Source organism: Neoarius graeffei, chromosome 19 (assembly GCF_027579695.1).
Source record: "Neoarius graeffei isolate fNeoGra1 chromosome 19, fNeoGra1.pri, whole genome shotgun sequence".
Lineage (NCBI taxonomy): Eukaryota > Metazoa > Chordata > Actinopteri > Siluriformes > Ariidae > Neoarius > Neoarius graeffei.
In genome coordinates this window covers 69,813,970-69,832,158 of record NC_083587.1, presented here as the reverse complement: position 1 = coordinate 69,832,158, position 18,189 = coordinate 69,813,970, and the positions used below count along the sequence as shown (strand labels likewise).

The window sequence follows — 18,189 nt, the reverse complement described above, 5'->3', positions numbered from 1 at the left end:
CCACTCTGATGTCTCCACTAACCCCCTTTGTTTCTGTAAAGGCAGAACCACCTGTGCCCACCAGGACCAGGGCAAAGCCCGGGTAGATCCACAGATGTGGTGGGAAAGCCGGATCGTTCTAGGATCTGTGTTCCCTCCTGGAAGCAGGAATACTGATCTCGATTCCTGACATGCCTCAACCCTCTCTCAATTGAGGAGGAACTTAGTGCCTGCCAGAGAGTATACAAGGGAGTACACATCAAGCCTTGGTATACCTGGGGTGTAACCAAACCACAGTCCATCAAAGTCTGATTCTGTGAGGAGCATTGGGAAATACATGATTGGTGAAAGTGAGCTGTGTGCACAGGGACATTCACAAGCATCTGCTGGTCATTATTCAATTCTGGGGGAAAAAGCATTGAATAGAGGTGGCAGTTAGTTCTCCCCTCACCCATCCACTAACTCTGGGGACGACTTGGCCAGGGTTTCAGGCATTATTGGAGAACATGCCTGTGAATGGGTTCTGCAGTAGTGAGGCACAGGGGGAACCTGGTGCAGCATCGGCAGGGGAGACAGTGCCAGGGCCATCGACCTTAGTTCTGCGTCAGGGGACACAGAGGGTGGGGACGTGTCTCTAGAGCAGTCATGAGATGAGAATTTGAAACATGTTACTGATTAAACGACAGTAATCAATGGTCAAAAGATCCTCACACATCATTCATCCTCTCACACCCTTACAAGCCCTCACACACACACACACACACACACACACACACACACACACACACACACACACACCCCGTCATACATCCTGACACACACACACACACACACACACACAATCATACATCCTCCCACAACCTTACAAACCCTCACACATACACACACACTTAGATCATCATACATCCTCACACAAACTCACAAATCATCACACAATTTCACATATTCTCATCGATCCTCACACCGCTTCAAACACCACACAATCTCGCATATTCTCATCTGTCCTTACACACACACACACACACACACACACACACACACACTCACAGAGCTGGGGCTGGAGTGACGGCGGAGTTTGGGTGACTCTGCATGTGTGCTGCTCCCCGAGGCGTTAATGCAAGCGTTGTTCTCTGAATGCACTCTCTTCACCTGGCTAGTGTGTTTATCAAAGGGCTCAAAGCCGCTCTGAGTGCGTTGGACTCGTGCCCGGCGTTCTTCAGGGATTGAATCCAGGGGCCTGAAGAGCGAATCTGAACCCTGGCACCCTCGAGTGGACATCTTGGACACGCATATCTGAGGGGAAAGTAATTTAATTAATGGACATGAAATAAGTTTTGTGATCTTAAATTAATTTAGAAACATTTAATTACATTTTCATCGTAGCAAAAAAAACAAAATGAGTGTCTTTAGCACAGTGTCACTGCAGAGGGAACTGTTACACACACACACTGCATTTCTGCACTTAACTGGCATCAATGAAAACATTTAATATCAGTGCGCGCGCAGTGTGGAGTGAGTGGCGGCTGCGCGCGCAGTGTGGAGTGTGTGCAGTGTGTGGAGCGTGCAGTGTGGAGTGTGTGCAGTGTGGAGTGTGTGCAGTGTGGAGAACGTGCAGTGTGGAGAGTGTGCAGTGTGTGTGCAGTGTGTGGAGCATGCAGTGAGTGGAGCATGTGCAGTGTGGAGCGTGTGCAGTGTGTGTGCAGTGTGTGGAGCATGCAGTGAGTGGAGCATGTGCAGTGTGGAGCGTGTGCAGTGTGTGCAGTGTGTGGAGTGAGCGGAGTGTGTGCAGTGCGCGGAGTGTGCAGTATGCGGAGTGTGCAGTGTGTGCGGAGTGTGCAGTGTGTGTGGAGTGTGCAGAGTGTGTGGAGTGTGCAGTGTGTGCAGAGTGTGTGCAGTGTGCGGAGTGTGCAGTGTGTGTGAAGTGTGCAGTGTGTGCAGTGTGCGTGGAGTGTGCAGTGTGCGTGGAGTGTGCAGTGTGCGTGGAGTGTGCAGTGTGTGGAGTGTGCGCAGTGTGGAGCGTGCGCAGTGTGGAGCGTGTGCAGTGTGTGGAGTGTGCAGTGTGTGGAGTGTGTGCAGTGTGTGGAGTGTGTGCAGCATGCGCAGTGTGTAGCGTGTGCAGTGTGGAGCGTGTGCAGTGTGTGTGGAGTGTGCAGTGTGCGGAGTGTGTGCAGAGTGTGCAGTGTGTGGAGTGTGCAGTGTGTGCGCAGTGTGTGGAGTGTGGAGTGTGCAGCGTGTGGAGTGCGCAGCGTGTGCAGTGTGTAGCGTGTGCAGTGTGTAGCGTGTGCAGTGTGTGCAGTGTGCGGAGTGTGCGCAGTGTGTGGAGTGTGCGCAGTGTGCAGTGTGTGTGGAGTGTGCAGTGTGTAGTGTGTGGAGTGTGCGCAGTGCGTGGAGTGTGCAGTGTGTGGAGTGTGCGCAGTGTGCAGTGTGTGTGGAGTGTGCAGTGTGTAGTGTGTGGAGTGTGCGCAGTGCGTGGAGTGTGCAGTGTGCGCAGTGCGTGGAGTGTGCAGAGTGTGTGCAGTGTGTGGAGTGTGCAGTGTGTGCAGTGTGTGGAGTGTGCAGTGTGTGGAGTGTGCACAGTGTGTGGAGTGTGCAGGGTGCGGAGTGTGCAGTGTGTGTGGAGTGTGCAGTGTGTGTGGAGTGTGCACAGTGTGCGGAGTGTGCGCAGTGTGGAGTGTGTGCAGTGTGGAGTGTGTGCAGTGTGTGGAGTGTGCGGAGTGTGCAGTGTGCGCAGAGTGTGCAGTGTGCGCAGTGTGCAGAGTGTGTACAGTGTGTGGAGTGTGGAGAGTGTGCGCAGTGTGCGCAGTGTTCTCAGTGTGGAGTGTGCAGTGTGTGTGGAGTGCGCAGTGTGTGTGGACTGTGCAGTGTGCGGAGTGTGCGCAGTGTGCGGAGTGTGCGCAGTGTGCGGAGTGTGCAGTGTGTGTGGAGTGTGCGGAGTGTGCAGTGTGTGTGGAGTGTGCGCAGTGTGCAGAGTGTGCAGTGTGTGTGGACTGTGCAGTGTGTGTGCAGTGTGTGTGGAGTGCGCAGTGTGCGGAGTGTGTGCAGTGCGCAGTGTGTGGAGTGCGCAGTGTGTGCGCAGTGTGTGGAGTGTGCGCAGTGTGTGGAGTGTGGAGTGTGCGCAGTGTGTGGAGTGTGCGCAGTGTGTGGAGTGTGGAGTGTGCGCAGTGTGCAGTGTGTGCAGTGTGCGCAGTGTGCATCGTTTGTGTAGTGTTTGTGTTCAGCGTGTTGAACAGCACAGATGTAGACGTGTCACATCAACATTCCAATTAAATATTTATTGGCATTATAGAAACGCTGCTCTAATTAACGCAACGCACGGCGAGCTCACAGCAGGTTGAGTTACACACACACACACACACACCAAAAAAAAAACATACAAGTTATTAGCTGCATAAGTGTGTCTGAATCATGGTGTGTGGGTGAGTGGTTGCCCTTTTCACCAATGGACCCTTGAGGACATAATTCAACTGTTGCCTTGTCTCAATTTTAATACTGTGTGTGTGTGTGTGTGTGTGTGTGTGTGTGTGTGTGTGTGTGTGTGTAATCACCCTATTAACTATCATTCACAGCTCTCAGAAAGCCACTTCACCCTGAAGTGCAGAGGTTTCTCTTCACCACACACTCATTTATAAAGCATTAGGCTTTCTTTAATCAGGCTGTGTCCTAACTCACACTCCCTCCCTCATTTGCCATCCTCTCAGCCCATCTGTCCGTTTCCGGCCTGTTTGCTGTCAGCTCTGTTACCATCCCAGGGCGGGGTGTGTTAGTAAATTACAGCATTATCGTGATCCAGAAGAAGAAAAATATCTGGACAATTTTTCCTAACAGACTGAGATTCAGTTTAAGGGACATGTTATAAAAACTCACATTTTTGGTGCTTGTACACTGAATCTGGTATCTGGATCCTTCAAACCCACACACTCTGAAAAAAGACGACCCAGTCAGATTCTTTTGGGCTGCCTCGGTCAGAAGACGCGATTCAGCAAGCTGTTCAGATTTAACTCTCCTTACGTAAAGAGAGGAGCTCATCAGAATCAAAAGAGTTTGGTTCCAAAATGCAATAAGTGCCATTTACAAAAAACAAAAATCAAGTTCCCGCCAAAAGAAGTTTGACATTTGATCACTCTTCAAAGTTCCAAAATCAATTTTATGCAAAGCATGATATCCGCCACATTTCTCTGCACTGTGTATTCCCTTTCCTTCCAAAACACAACCAACGCCACAACTGATTTTCCACAGAACACGATTCCTTCATTCAACCAATCACAGCACACCATTCAAATATGTAGACAGTAATAGCCCCTCCCACTGACTGTCAACATCACGGAGTATCCCTGTCTTTTCGTGAGATTTTGAATGAAATAAATGAATAAATTTAATGGACTCAAACATTTCTTACCTTTATGTTTTATATTAGGGGCGGCACGGTGGTGTAGTGGTTAACGCTGTCGCCTCACAGCAAGAAGGTCTGGGTTCGAGCCCCGTGGCCGGCAAGGGCCTTTCTGTGTGGAGTTTGCATGTTCTCCCCGTGTCCGCGTGGGTTTCCTCCGGGTGCTCCGGTTTCCCCCACAGTCCAAAGACATGCAGGTTAGGTTAACTGGTGACTCTAAATTGAGCGTAGGTGTGAATGTGAGTGTGAATGGTTGTCTGTGTCTATGTGTCAGCCCTGTGATGACCTGGCGACTTGTCCAGGGTGAACCCCGCCTTTCACCCGTAGTCAGCTGGGATAGGATCCAGCTCGCCTGCGACCCTGTAGAACAGGATAAAGCGGCTACAGATAATGGATGGATGTTATTACAGCCTCATAGTGTTATATTAAAATTTCAAACAGGAAATAGTGGTTTTCATGCTACCATGCTGTTCCTAAAAGAGGGATCGATACCCACTGTCCATGGAAAAACTGTAGACAAGGGAACCGTAAGTATTTAAAAAATAATTATGCTATGTGGGTTTTTTTTTCTTTTGGCCCATTTAGCATCAGCAAACCTAACAGCTGAGGTAACAGATGTATGCTAATTCTCTAGAAAGATATCGGTGTTACTTGCGGTAGGATCCACAATACTGTTAACGCTATTAGTTTGTTACTTAAATGTCTGTAAAATGAACCCAGACTCCGTCCCATCTGGACCCGTAGCCGATAAATTACTGAAAATTATTACATTCTGATGGAGCGTTTCTATTTTAACGGCACAGCCTTCCTAGCCTTAACAGTACTGGTTTAGCATCTCTCTCTCTCTCTCTCTCTCACACACACACGTGCAATTTCACATGGTGTGTTCTAAAAAGAGAAAAGTAGAAAGCAAAAACTGAGCATTTAATCAGGAATGCACAGAGTCCAACATGTTCGTTCTTCTCACAGGCCATTCAGAACCAGTACGTTCCGAGACTGTGGTGATTATTATTATTATTATTATTATAAAATTGGTTGAGGCTGTTAAAGTGAACACATCATACGCTTTTCCCTGAAATGCTTTTCTTTAGTTTTTTTTTATTGAGGAAAAAACACCTTGGTTCTTTTCTCTCCTGGCGTTTGAGCATCATAGGAAAACCCTGGAGGGTAAAAGACAGGCTGATTTTGCGGCTGTGCTGCAAATATGTCAATAGATTTGCTTTGATTAGCGAATAAGTCTGTGCTCTACACACACGGGTTCCATCAGACAGAAGCTATGTATATATTTAAATTAAAATCACAGACGCAAAATCAGCCTGTCTTACCCTCCAGGAGAATCTCCTCCCTCTGAAAGTACACAAGCTCCTCCTCCTCTCCATAGGCTACAAATTCCTGAAGAAGTCATTTTAGCTATTGTCAAGGGAGTGTGTGTTCCTTTTGAACAACCTACTCTGTTACACACTCTGTTACACACACATTACACACTCTGTTACACACACCGTTACACACACATTACACACTCTGTTACACACACCGTTACACACACCCACTGTCATGTTACAGCAAGAAGGAGGTGATGCACACTTTCAAGACATTAGGGCTAGTGGATGAGAGTGAGTTGAAACAGAACCATGCTGTTCGACAGAAACGTGCAAGTGGAGACTGTAGAGAAAATATGCGTGTGTGTGAGTGAAAAGAGAGAGAGAGATGATGTATAGTGATGTGTTTATCACAGTAGCAAACATACACACGTCATGGAACACACACACACGCCAAGTCACGACGTGTGTGTGTGTGTGTGTGTGTGTGTGTGTGTGTGTACTCCATAACATGCCAATTACACACACTGTACTGCATGAAAGAGCTGCATTCAGGGAAACAGACAGATAGAGCAGTGAGACAGATACAGGGAGAGGATGGGATAACAAAAAGACATGGAGAGAGAGGAAAAACAGAGAGAAATGCTTTATTATCTTACCTTATATTCAGGGTCTGTTTGCAGGATGCAGCTACAGCAAGCAGATGGATCCACTTACACCATCTCTATCTGTGTCTCTCTCACTCTGTCTGTCTGTATCTCTCTCTTTCTTTCTGTCTCTCTCTCTCGCACACCGCCTCAGCAGGCTGGAACCCCACGGTCTGTACCAAATAACAAAGGAGGAGAGGGGGATCCTTTCTCCTGGAGTGGTAGATCAGAACCTGTGTGTGTGTGTGTGTTCGTTCTCATATCCCCTTCTCCTGACTGAGAAAAACTAGCTCTAGCTCTAACCAGCAGCCCCATGTGTGTGTGTGTGTGTGTGTGTGTGTGTGGTACAGTCTGGAGCAGTTTGAGGAAGCAGAGAGAAGCAATTGTAGTGTCTGCAGCAGGAACAGCATGCAAGTGTACACACACACACACACACACACACACACACACACACACACACACACACACACTATTGATCTCGCACCAGTCCGCCTCATGCTGTGTAGTTTCAGTGAAATGCAATCCCCATGGAGGAGCATCATCAGGTCTCTCTCACACACACACACACACACACACACACGATTATAAAAACAGTGATGGAAAACGCTGTCACTGCCGCTCAGTTAAAGTGCCACGCTTTTCCCTGAAGGGCACCGACATCATCCTGCGATGTGTGAGGTTGGAGTCATGTTGGGATCTCAGTCCCCTCCTCCACACAGAATATTTTACACTCTTTCACTCTCAGCATGTGGACGTTGTCCTTCATTCACAGACCAGAGTCTCAGCAGGTCAAATCCAGCCATTATAGAACACTGATTTCGTGTCCATCAGACACTCATGTTGATGTGGAAGAACGTTTCGGGGTTGTTGGGGAACCTGATTGTGCCTAACTAAGTGTTTTTACATCAGGTTTTTTGCAGCTCTTTGATTTTCACTATGATAACGAGTAAAAAAAGATTTCACGCATGCAGTGGATTAATTTTTTACCTGACAAACAGAAAATCTTCAAAAGCAACTCCAAAGTTACTGCAGACTGAGATCCCAAAAACAGTAACACGGTGAAGGACATCAGTGTGTTTGCATGTATTATACTTATTTTCATGGATTATATTTAAAGGTATGAATAATTTTAAGGTGCCAATACTTGTACACGAAACGTACACTTTAAAATTCAGCAGATCAGAGTGTGTGAGTCTCCCACTTCCTCCAGCTCATCAGATCATTTACTCTAATAGATCATTTCTTGTCTCACCCTCACTCTCTCTCGCTGTCTGTCTCTCTCCCCATCTGTCTGTCTGTCTCTCGGCCGTATCTCTTCTCTCTTTCCGAAGGACACCAGATCCCCTGAGACGTGAGGTGTTGAATTCATCCTCAGAGAGCTCGCTCACCGGCCGCGTTACAAACCACTTCCTTGTGACTAAACAGTCACCTGTTTTTGTGTTCAGTGATCAGCGCTCACATGGACAGGTTCATGTTTAACCCTATCAGCTCCTGTCGATAGGATCATGATGCTCTTCACTCCTCACTGTGCATTTCTGAAGCCTTTTTTGGGTTGAAATGGGAGTCAGCATCTCGCAAAAACTGAGTCTGCCCAGTAGAGACCACCAAATGGACAGCAGGTCGCTTCTCATCAAACTACGCTAGCAGTGAAGTGCAACTCAAGATGGCGTATCGGCTAACTCAAAGTGGCAAGTGCAGCATTATTAATTAAAATATAAAATGTTCACAGGTAAATCGATTTTACTGTTATCAGCTGAGTCCTGAGCTGCTCTTTGTTAGCTACTGTACATTATCCATAATTTTAATCCGAGTCAGTAAAGAACACACAGGGAACGTAATGTAACAAGTGAAAATATAAACAGCAGTCAACAGCTGCATTCAATACCACCGAATTTCTGAGCAGAATAAAACCACTGCTCTTCGTGATGAGACATGATCTTCTCCACGCTGCTCGTTCTGCTGCGGAGGTTTCGTTTAAAACGAGTCACTGGATCATCACAAGATATTTCAGTGTTCATTAAAGTTACACCCGTGTGCGTTGGTTTATGCCAAGACTTCGTTCATCACGCCTGCCAGTCTCAGTCAAGGGGGCGTGGCCTCTGTACCTGCCAGTCTGTCAAGGGGGCGTGGCCTCTGTACCTGCCAGTCTCAGTATACACTACTACACACTACTAACACACACAGAAACACACACACAGCTGATTAACACCTTCAGTTTAATTGCACACACACACACACACACACACACACACACACACAAAGGGTTGTGACTGGAATTTACTGTGTCTGATGTAGACCAGAGTTGCAGAATGGAAAGTATTTGAGAGGGTTCACAAAAATAAAACCACACACACCATAAAAGGATAAAAGAGCAATGCTGGGATTTTTACATTTTTCCAGACTTGTGTTCTCTCTAAGCGAGACAGCGAGTATTAAAACTAAACAGAAGGCAGTTTAAAGTCTCTGCTGTGTGACTGGCTCTGATTTGGGAAGAAGCCCACATTCTGAGACACACACACACACACACACACAAACGCTGAACACTTGCATCTCTCAGAGACACTCTGTTCTGAACAGGAAGTGGCTCTTTTCCGTTTTGGATTCTTCACATTTTTCTTTTCTGGATCTCTCATACACACACACACACACACACACACACACACAGATAGATAGACATCTTTCCACTTACCTCATCAAAACCTCCATCCTCTTTCTTTAAAGCTTTAAAGGAAAAAGAAGTGAAAGGCGGATCAGTTACACACTAACACACTGCTGACCAACACACAATCAGTGTGTGTGTGCGGTATAACAGCATCTTGGGAAAGAGTTCGGAGTGCTGACTATAAAAGGCCACAGCTGCATAAAAGTATGAGAGTGTGTGTTTGTGTGTGTGAGACATTAAGCCAGTTACAGACACATGGAGTGAACCATACAGATAAAGTAAAATTACTGAATTGATAAATCACTATAATATGGAATGTGTGTGGAACTGAGAGTGACTCTACAGCATGGATTTGTGATGCTCGGTGTGTGTGTGTGTGTGTGTGTGTGTGTGTGTGTGTGGGGCCATGGTGGAGCCTGGTAAGAGGGTGATCTACAGGAACCTGACTGACAGCTATGATCATCTGCAAATGAATATGGCTTCAGAGGAAGAAACTAAAGAACAGGAAAAGCCATAGCCTCAGATAACTTCATTTTTTCTTGTTGTAACACTGCATACTTCCTCATTAATTGGTTAATTGTCACCTTACATTTTTGGGTTCATTAAAATAATAAAGTCTCATTTAACTGATTTGTTTATACTGAAAGGAATTTTACTGAGTTAATAAAAATACTCCAGACAGAAACATAATGTCTTTTTTGGAAATAAACTGCACATGATTAACCTGTGTAAATCAGCATGTTCCTCACACACAGGTTCGTACGATACACTTTCTGGTGTTTTGAATGCTTCACATCACGTGCTCTGTGTGCTTCAGTGAGCTGCATTTACCCACAATGCCTTCTGTCAGGTCTGTGACCTCCCTAAATCAGCCTCCACAGGGTGCGAGACTGCACAGCATTATTCCTGTATTTATGCTTCTCTGGTTCCTGAAGATTTTTTATTTTACAGTCTCAGTCAAGGAGATGTGGCTTCTGCACCTTTCAGTCTCACTGATGGAGGCGTGGCCTCTGTATCTGACAATTTTTATTGAAGGAGGCGTGGCCTCTGTATCTGACAATTTTTATTGAAGGAGGTGTGGCCTCTGTATCTGACAATTTTTATTGAAGGAGGCGTGGCCTCTGTATCTGACAATTTTTATTGAAGGAGGCGTGGCCTCTGTATCTGACAATTTTTATTGAAGGAGGCGTGGCCTCTGTATCTGACAATTTTTATTGAAGGAGGCGTGGCCTCTGTATCTGACAATTTTTATTGAAGGAGGCGTGGCCTCTGTATCTGAATTTTTATTGAAGGAGGCGTGGCCTCTGTATCTGAATTTTTATTGAAGGAGGTGTGGCCTCTGTATCTGACAATTTTTGTTGAAGGCGGCGTGGCCTCTGTATCTGACAATTTTTATTGAAGGAGGTGTGGCCTCTGTATCTGACAATTTTTGTTGAAGGCGGCGTGGCCTCTGTATCTGACAATTTTTATTGAAGGAGGTGTGGCCTCTGTATCTGACAATTTTTGTTGAAGGCGGCGTGGCCTCTGTATCTGACAATTTTTATTGAAGGAGGTGTGGCCTCTGTATCTGACAATTTTTGTTGAAGGCGGCGTGGCCTCTGTATCTGACAATTTTTATTGAAGGAGGTGTGGCCTCTGTATCTGACAATTTTTATTGAAGGAGGCGTGGCCTCTGTATCTGACAATTTTTATTGAAGGAGGCGTGGCCTCTGTATCTGACAATTTTTGTTGAAGGTGGCGTGGCCTCTGTATCTGACAATTTTTATTGAAGGAGGCGTGGCCTCTGTATCTGAATTTTTATTGAAGGAGGTGTGGCCTCTGTATCTGACAATTTTTGTTGAAGGCGGCGTGGCCTCTGTATCTGACAATTTTTATTGAAGGAGGTGTGGCCTCTGTATCTGACAATTTTTATTGAAGGAGGTGTGGCCTCTGTATCTGACAATTTTTATTGAAGGAGGTGTGGCCTCTGTATCCATCAGCACCAGTGAAGGAGGCCCATCACCGTGTTAAGGGTCCGTGTTTAGAAACAGGTCATTTACACAACAACTGAATAACCCTCAGATTAATCTCTCTCTCTCTCTCTGAGTGTCTGTATACAGTAAGTTACTGTAGAACTGACTAATAACACAATGTGACACCCGTGTGTGTGTAAACACTGTAACTGTATAATCCTCTGCCCTGTACACATCTAATGCAACAATCCTGTAAACCTGCCGACCCCACATCTAAAAGTGTCATAAAAATAATAACTATTACTACACCAACCTGGCAACCCTGTAAATAACATTTGATGTTTTTCTTTATAATTGTGTGTGTGTGTGTGTGTGTGTGTGTGTGTGTGTGTGTGTGTGTGTGTGTGTGAGAGAGAGACTCACCAACGCGGCGGATGCTTTCTGATAAAGTTCTCCGCAATTTCTTCATCTTGTTCAGATTTGTTGTTTTTTTCCGAAGTTGCCGCTACATCGCACATGTCCACACACACACACACACACACACACACACACAGAGACACACACACACACAGAGACACACACACACACACACAGAGACACACACACACACACACACAGAGACACACACACAGACACACACACACAGAGACACACACACAGACACACACACAGACACACACACACACACACACACACAGAGACACACACACAGACACACACACACAGAGACACACACACAGACACACACACACACACAGAGACACACACACACACACACACAGAGACACACACACACACACACACACACACAGAGACACACACACACAGAGACACACACACAGAGACACACACACACACACACACACACACACACAGAGACACACACACACAGAGACACACAGACACACACACAGAGACACACACACAGACAGAGCGACAGACAGAAACAGAGAGAGACAGACAGACAGAGCGCGCGCTCCAGTGATGATGAGGGTCACAGCGCTTCTCTCCGCCTCACGCGCTCACACACGCCTTTGTTGAGCGCTCGCGCTGCTGAGAGGAACTGAATACGGGGGGGGGGGGGGGGGGGGGGGGGGGGGGGCACTGGGGGGGGGGGGGCGGCACTGGTGCTCCGCGCGCGCTGATCATCTGGAGCCTTTCAGAAAGGAACACACGCGCTGAATAAACCCCGCCCCCAATCACACAGGACCACGCTCTGATTGGCTGGTTCATCTGTCGGTCTGTGTTGATCCGTTTACAGTGACGGACAGTTGGAGGCGGGGCTAAAGGCCTCAAGGGGAAACGTGTGTAATAATAAAGGAACTGTGAGTGATGATGAAGCCCTGTGTGTGTGTGAGACATCACTTCCTGTTTGCTTGAAAGAACTGAGCACATATCAAGTGTAAAAGTAGAATTTCAATTTATTAGGAACATTTAGTAAGAGCACATTCACACAGCGGGGTTTCAGATCACCCACACACGTCTGCATTACACTGCAGTTTGAAGAGATATCGTTAATCAGACTTTTTGATCATGGTGAAGAAAAGCAAAATAGCATCAGCTGGATGGCACGCCCGTCTCACTCGTTCTCAAACTTGCTGTACGGGTGATCAGAGTCCGACATCAAACCTGGATAGATGTGCACACACACATTTTTACTGTCAGTATTTTTAATATGTAACTGAATTTACCTGTTAATACAACACTGAATGTGTTGGTAGTGTGTGACTTACCGTACTTCTTGCGAATCTCATCATGTTTTGCCCTGCGCTCAGCCCTCCTACACACACACACACACACACACACACACTCATAAGTTTCATCTCCAATGTATATTATAACAGCATACTACCATAATCTGCAGTGCAGTGTGTATTGGAACACAGACGAGGGTGCTCACACACACTCCCCCGAGGTAGTGCACTACTGTACCACTCAAACACTCAGTTAACCAGCTCACATTAAAGAGAGCATGTGCGATTTGGACACAGCCGAAGAAGACTGAATACAGTAACACCAATCCCCACTGCAGGTGCTTTTGGACCAGAGGAACTTTTTCATAGTTCTCAGAACTGTTGGAGGAAGTTCCCCTTTATTGTGTGTCACACAGCAGGAAATGAGAATGATTGTAGTTTTCAGAACACCATTTGAAGGACTTCTTTAGCTCCTATATCAGGCTAGGTTCACTCCCAGCCCAGGAGAAACCCTGAGTGATGAGTGTACCGTGATTGGTCCAGATGATGGGTCAAACACACAATCCACTGCAGGCTGCATCATGCAGCACCGGAAACCACCAGGTTCAAAAATCTGTGCAAAACTTTAGCCAACTGCTATTAAGGTTAGAATTTTTAAAAAATGGGAGGCAAAAAAAAAAACAAACAAACAAAAAAAAAACATATGGACAAAAGAACAGTGGTGTCCAGGCTTGATGGAGCGTTAAGGCAACAGAGGAAATAGGTGCATCAACATTGCACTGCAAGTGAAATATGAAAATCTTAAATGTGCTCGTCCATGGGGTTTTTTTTTAGTGATCACGTAAGAAAACCCTGAGCCTATAAAATAGCCCACACTAAAATATGTTTATCAAACATATTAAACAATCACTAATTATTTTCCACACAAATTCACTCTTTATAATGTAAAATAAATAACTTACTATCAGTATGTAAAACTTCCTGCCCCCCCCCACACACACAGTGCAGTGGAACGATCTGTTTCTATAGAAACGAGACCGAAACACAACACACGAAAGTGGACAAGTTTAAATCTGAATGTTTCCAGTTTGTTGTTTTCACAGCAAAACAAGAACACTGATGGACAAGACACGCATTCATACGAAAACTAACAACAAACTAGTGGCATCGCTATAGCAACATCACTTCAGTGTTCCTATTGGTGGTGTGAATGCGAACAGAACAAAGCCCTTAGAGGCGTGTAGTTCTCGAGGAGATCTCCAGGGGGCGGTTCCTCTCAACCAGTCACTACAACTGTTTGGTCTGAAAGCTCCTACTGACAGTTATAGACTGCCTCCCGACACACACACACACACCTGTCAGGACAATAGCTGACATGCCTAATTAATTTTACTATAAATACAGAGATGATTATAGGAAATCATGCGTACTGATTGGTTGAGTGATTCTGACTATTTCTCAACAATCACCTCAAGTGACTCAGCAAAACAGCGTCTGATCGCTTTGTCACCGTAAGTGAGGAAGAATTACAAATGATGAAAGAAAATGCTGTTCCTAAAAGCACTAAAGATGCTACGAAGTTTGGTCTAAAACTATTCAAAGGGAAGGTGGAATTGGGATTTATTTTATCAATTTCGGGGCGGTACAGTGATGTAGGTGGTTATCACTGTCGCCTCACAGCAAGAAGGTCTGGGTTCGAGCCCCGTGGCCGGCGAGGGCCTTTCTGTGCGGAGTTTTCATGTTCTCCCCGTGTCCGTGTGGGTTTCCTCCGGGTGCTCCGGTTTCCCCCACAGTCCAAAGACATGCAGGTTAGGTTAACTGGTGACTCTAAATTGAGCGTAGGTGTGAATGTGAGTGTGAATGGTTGTCTGTGTCTATGTGTCAGCCCTGTGATGACCTGGCGACTTGTCCAGGGTGAACCCCGCCTTTCGCCCGTAGTCAGCTGGGATAGGATCCAGCTCGCCTGCGACCCTGTACAGGATAAGTGCTTATAGATAATGGACGGATTGATTTATCGATTTCAAAACAAAGTATTTGTGACTTGGCGTAGATAAGTGACAAGTCTGCGCTGCACTGTTATTACATTTACATGAAGATTTTGAAGGTTGAAATAAATTATTTTTCAAATGACTTATTTACATTTTGAAATGATCACCTGTGTATTTATACTAAAACAATTATCCACCTCAGACTCTGTGAATATCAGTGAATGATAACCTCAACCTCATCTTGTTTATTATTCACTGATATTCACCTCACCTTCAGCAAATAAATTATTACATATAAAAACTTGTACGATAATGAAACACACAGATGTAAAACTTATATGATCTACAAAGTCTCAGCTCCTCCACATCTGAACTGGACATTTTACCTACAGTCTTTTTCAAATCTGTTCTTCACCTAATATCAGACGAGGTACTTCAGATTATCAACACCTCCTTACGAACTGGCATGTTTCCCTCATCTCTGAAAAAAGCGGTTGTAAAACCCCTACTGAAAAAGAATAACCTGGATGTCTCAGTACTCAACAACTACAGGCCCATATCCAATTTGCCATTCGTTGGTAAAATAATTGAAAAAATTGTTTTTAATCAATTAACTGCCTTCCTGACATTAAGCAGATGTTTTGATAAGTTTCAGTCAGGTTTTCGTGCCAATCATAGCACTGAAACAGTTCTTACTAAAGTCATGAATGACCTACGTCTTAATTCTGATGCTGGTAAAACATCAGTCTTGGTGCTTTTAGACTTAAGTGCTGCATTTGACACGGTAGATCATTCCATACTGTTACATCGACTGGAGCATTGGGTTGGATTTACTGGTATAGTAATCAACTGGTTAAAATCTTACCTACAACAAAGATTTTTTTATGTGGCCATTGGAGGCCACAGTTCATCACCAGTGTCCTTGAACTGTGGGGTTCCCCAGGGCTCAATCCTGGGACCATTACTATTCAACCTTTATATGCTCCCACTTGGACAAATTATTAAGAATAACTCAATAAACTTCCATAGCTATGCAGATGACACTCAGCTTTACTTAGCTATGTCACCTAATGACTATGCCCCTCTTGAGTCTCTTCATAGATGCATTGACCAAATTAACAAATGGATGTCTCACAATTTTCTTCAGCTGAACGCAGATAAAACTGAAGCAATTATATTTGGCAAAAAGGAGGAAAGGCTTAGGATTGCCACTGTTCTTGAAACTAAGGGGCTTAAAGCAAAGGATACTGTCAAAAACCTTGGTGTCCTTATTGACAGCGAACTTAACTTCAACAGTCATATGAAAGTGGTAAAAAAGTCTGCATTCTATCACCTAAACATTTCTAAACTCAGGGGTCTCATGTCAAAACATGATCTAGAAAAACTTATTCATGCTTTCATCTCCAGTAGGGTTGATTACTGCAATAGCCTTTTCACAGGTCTTCCAAAAAAGACCATCAAAGAGCTTCAACTAATCCAAAATGCAGCAACAAGGGTTCTTACAAGAACAAAAAGGGTCGTCCATATCACTCCAATCCTAAGGTCTCTGCACTGGCTCCCAGTGAGCTACAGAATTGACTTTAAAGCACTACTTCTTCTATTTAAAACATTAAATGGGATGGGACCCAGCTACCTACTGGATATGTTTCAATTATATGCACCAACTAGGTCTCTAAGATCACAAGAGAAAAACTTGCTAGTAATACCAGCTGTCAAAACGAAGTGTGGTGAAGCAGCCTTTAGTTGCTATGCTGCTAAGCTTTGGAACCAACTTCCAGATGAGATCAAAAATGCTCCTACTGTTGTTAGTTTTAAATCCAGGCTCAAGACAAAGCTGTTTTCAGATGCTTTCACTTGATTAATTTTTACCTAAAGTGTAATTAATTTCCTTTAATATAATTTCTTTTAATTTTGATTTTAATGATTTTACTTTCTTTATTTTCATTTCTTTTTAATCTTGAATTTTAAATGATTTCACTTTTACTTTAATTCTTTGTTACTGTTCTTATGCTTTTATTTTTTGTGAAGCACACTGAATTGCCTGTGTGTATGAAATGCGCTATACAAATAAACTTGCCTTGCCTTATATCCAGAATTTATAAACATCACTGATCAAAAGTTTGGACACAATAATTCAGCGATGTCAAAACTTTTGACTGATGCTGTCTTTCTGTAAAGCTGCTCTGTGACCATATCCATTGTTAAAATCTCTGTACAAATAAAAGTGAATATTTAGTGTGTGATTTGGGACACAGCCAGTTCCAGAGCAGTGTTAACGGGAGGGTTATGGGAAAGTCTTACCGATCAGCTGAAAGCTGTCTGTCTCTTTCTCTCTTCCTAGCAATCTCCTCCTCGATATGATCTGGCCTGCAAGTGCTCACACACACACACACACACACCCCGAGAGAGTGTGTAGTGTAAGTATACAGTGTGTTTTAAGACACAGCTGTTATAACTGCATTCCTGCTTTTATACACCTAATATATCACCATAAGAGAAAACACAACACAGGAGTGTGAGAGGTCAGAGAGTGTGTGTGTGTGTGTGTGTGTGTGTGTGTGTGTGTGTTACCGTGAGGATCGTCCACAGCAGCGACAGCAGAAGCAACAGCACACGATGATGGCCAACAACACCACACACACTAGCACGGCCATCGCAATGATCAAAGCCTCGAAGTTCACTAACACACACAAACAATTCCTTTTTAAATTTAATTTTACATGTTCATTAAAGGTCACTGTGTGTTTATTTAACAGCATGCTTGTGTTTTATTTTTCTCCATACAGCTGCATGTTCAAGCTGTTATTATTAACACACGTTTACACTTTCAACTGTGTGTTTTTTAAATGTTGCCTCCTACTGTTTGCAGAATTACAGTTGCACAGTTTAATTTCTCTCTCACATAACGATGATGTCACTGTTGATCATTACAATAATGTGTTTCTTGTTGACATTTGTATAACTTACACTGTTCAACTTCTATTAATAAAAACAGAAGTGATTATGTACTGTTTTCTTGATTTAATCGCTTAATCCATCACTGTAAAGTGTGTGTGTGTGTGTGTGTGTGTGTGTGTGTGTGTACCTGAGCACACCCCCCAGCGGGCCTGAGACAGTTTACACACTGTAAAGCGCGTGTGTGTGTGTGTGTGTACCTGAGCACACCCCCCAGCGGGCCTGAGATAGTTTACACACTGTAAAGTGTGTGTGTGTGTGTGTGTGTGTGTACCTGAGCACACCCCCCAGCGGGCCTGAGATAGTTTACACACTGTAAAGTGTGTGTGTGTGTGTGTGTGTGTGTGTACCTGAGCACACCCCCCAGCGGGCCTGAGACAGTTTACATACTGTAAAGCGTGTGTGTGTGTGCGCGTGTGTGTACCTGAGCACACCCCCCAGCGGGCCTGAGACAGTTTACACACTGTAAAGCGTGTGTGTGTGTGTGTGTACCTGAGCACACCCCCCAGCGGGCCTGAGACAGTTTACATACTGTAAAGCGTGTGTGTGTGTGTGTGTGTGTGCGCGTGTGTGTACCTGAGCACACCCCCCAGCGGGCCTGAGACA

At 44.8% G+C, this 18,189-nt stretch overlaps 2 protein-coding genes across 3 annotated transcripts in view; both read right to left on the bottom strand.

The window, feature by feature from the left end:
- The window catches only part of cdk14 (cyclin dependent kinase 14), a 76,741-nt gene extending 64,764 nt beyond the window's left edge, over positions 1–11,977 (bottom strand). Inside the window, exons 1-4 of one of the 2 annotated variants that reach the window (XM_060900553.1) lie at positions 11,370–11,423; positions 9,022–9,053; positions 6,345–6,505; positions 1,027–1,272 (exon numbers count right to left, since the gene is read on the bottom strand). In XM_060900553.1, the coding sequence (XP_060756536.1) occupies positions 1,027–1,257 (231 nt within the window). In that variant the 5' untranslated portion in view covers positions 1,258–1,272; positions 6,345–6,505; positions 9,022–9,053; positions 11,370–11,423. Of the gene's footprint in view, positions 1–1,026; positions 1,273–6,344; positions 6,506–9,021; positions 9,054–11,369 lie in introns of both variants that reach the window. The other variant, XM_060900552.1, reaches the window with a different exon arrangement.
- A 372-nt stretch (positions 11,978–12,349) lies between these two features.
- LOC132867560 (pituitary tumor-transforming gene 1 protein-interacting protein) overlaps positions 12,350–18,189 on the bottom strand; it is an 11,021-nt gene continuing 5,181 nt past the window's right edge. The window contains exons 4-7 of the mRNA XM_060900551.1: positions 17,200–17,308; positions 16,930–16,995; positions 12,680–12,726; positions 12,350–12,575 (exon numbers count right to left, since the gene is read on the bottom strand). Of these exons, the coding sequence (XP_060756534.1) occupies positions 12,526–12,575; positions 12,680–12,726; positions 16,930–16,995; positions 17,200–17,308 (272 nt within the window). The 3' untranslated portion in view covers positions 12,350–12,525. The remainder of the gene's footprint in view (positions 12,576–12,679; positions 12,727–16,929; positions 16,996–17,199; positions 17,309–18,189) is intronic.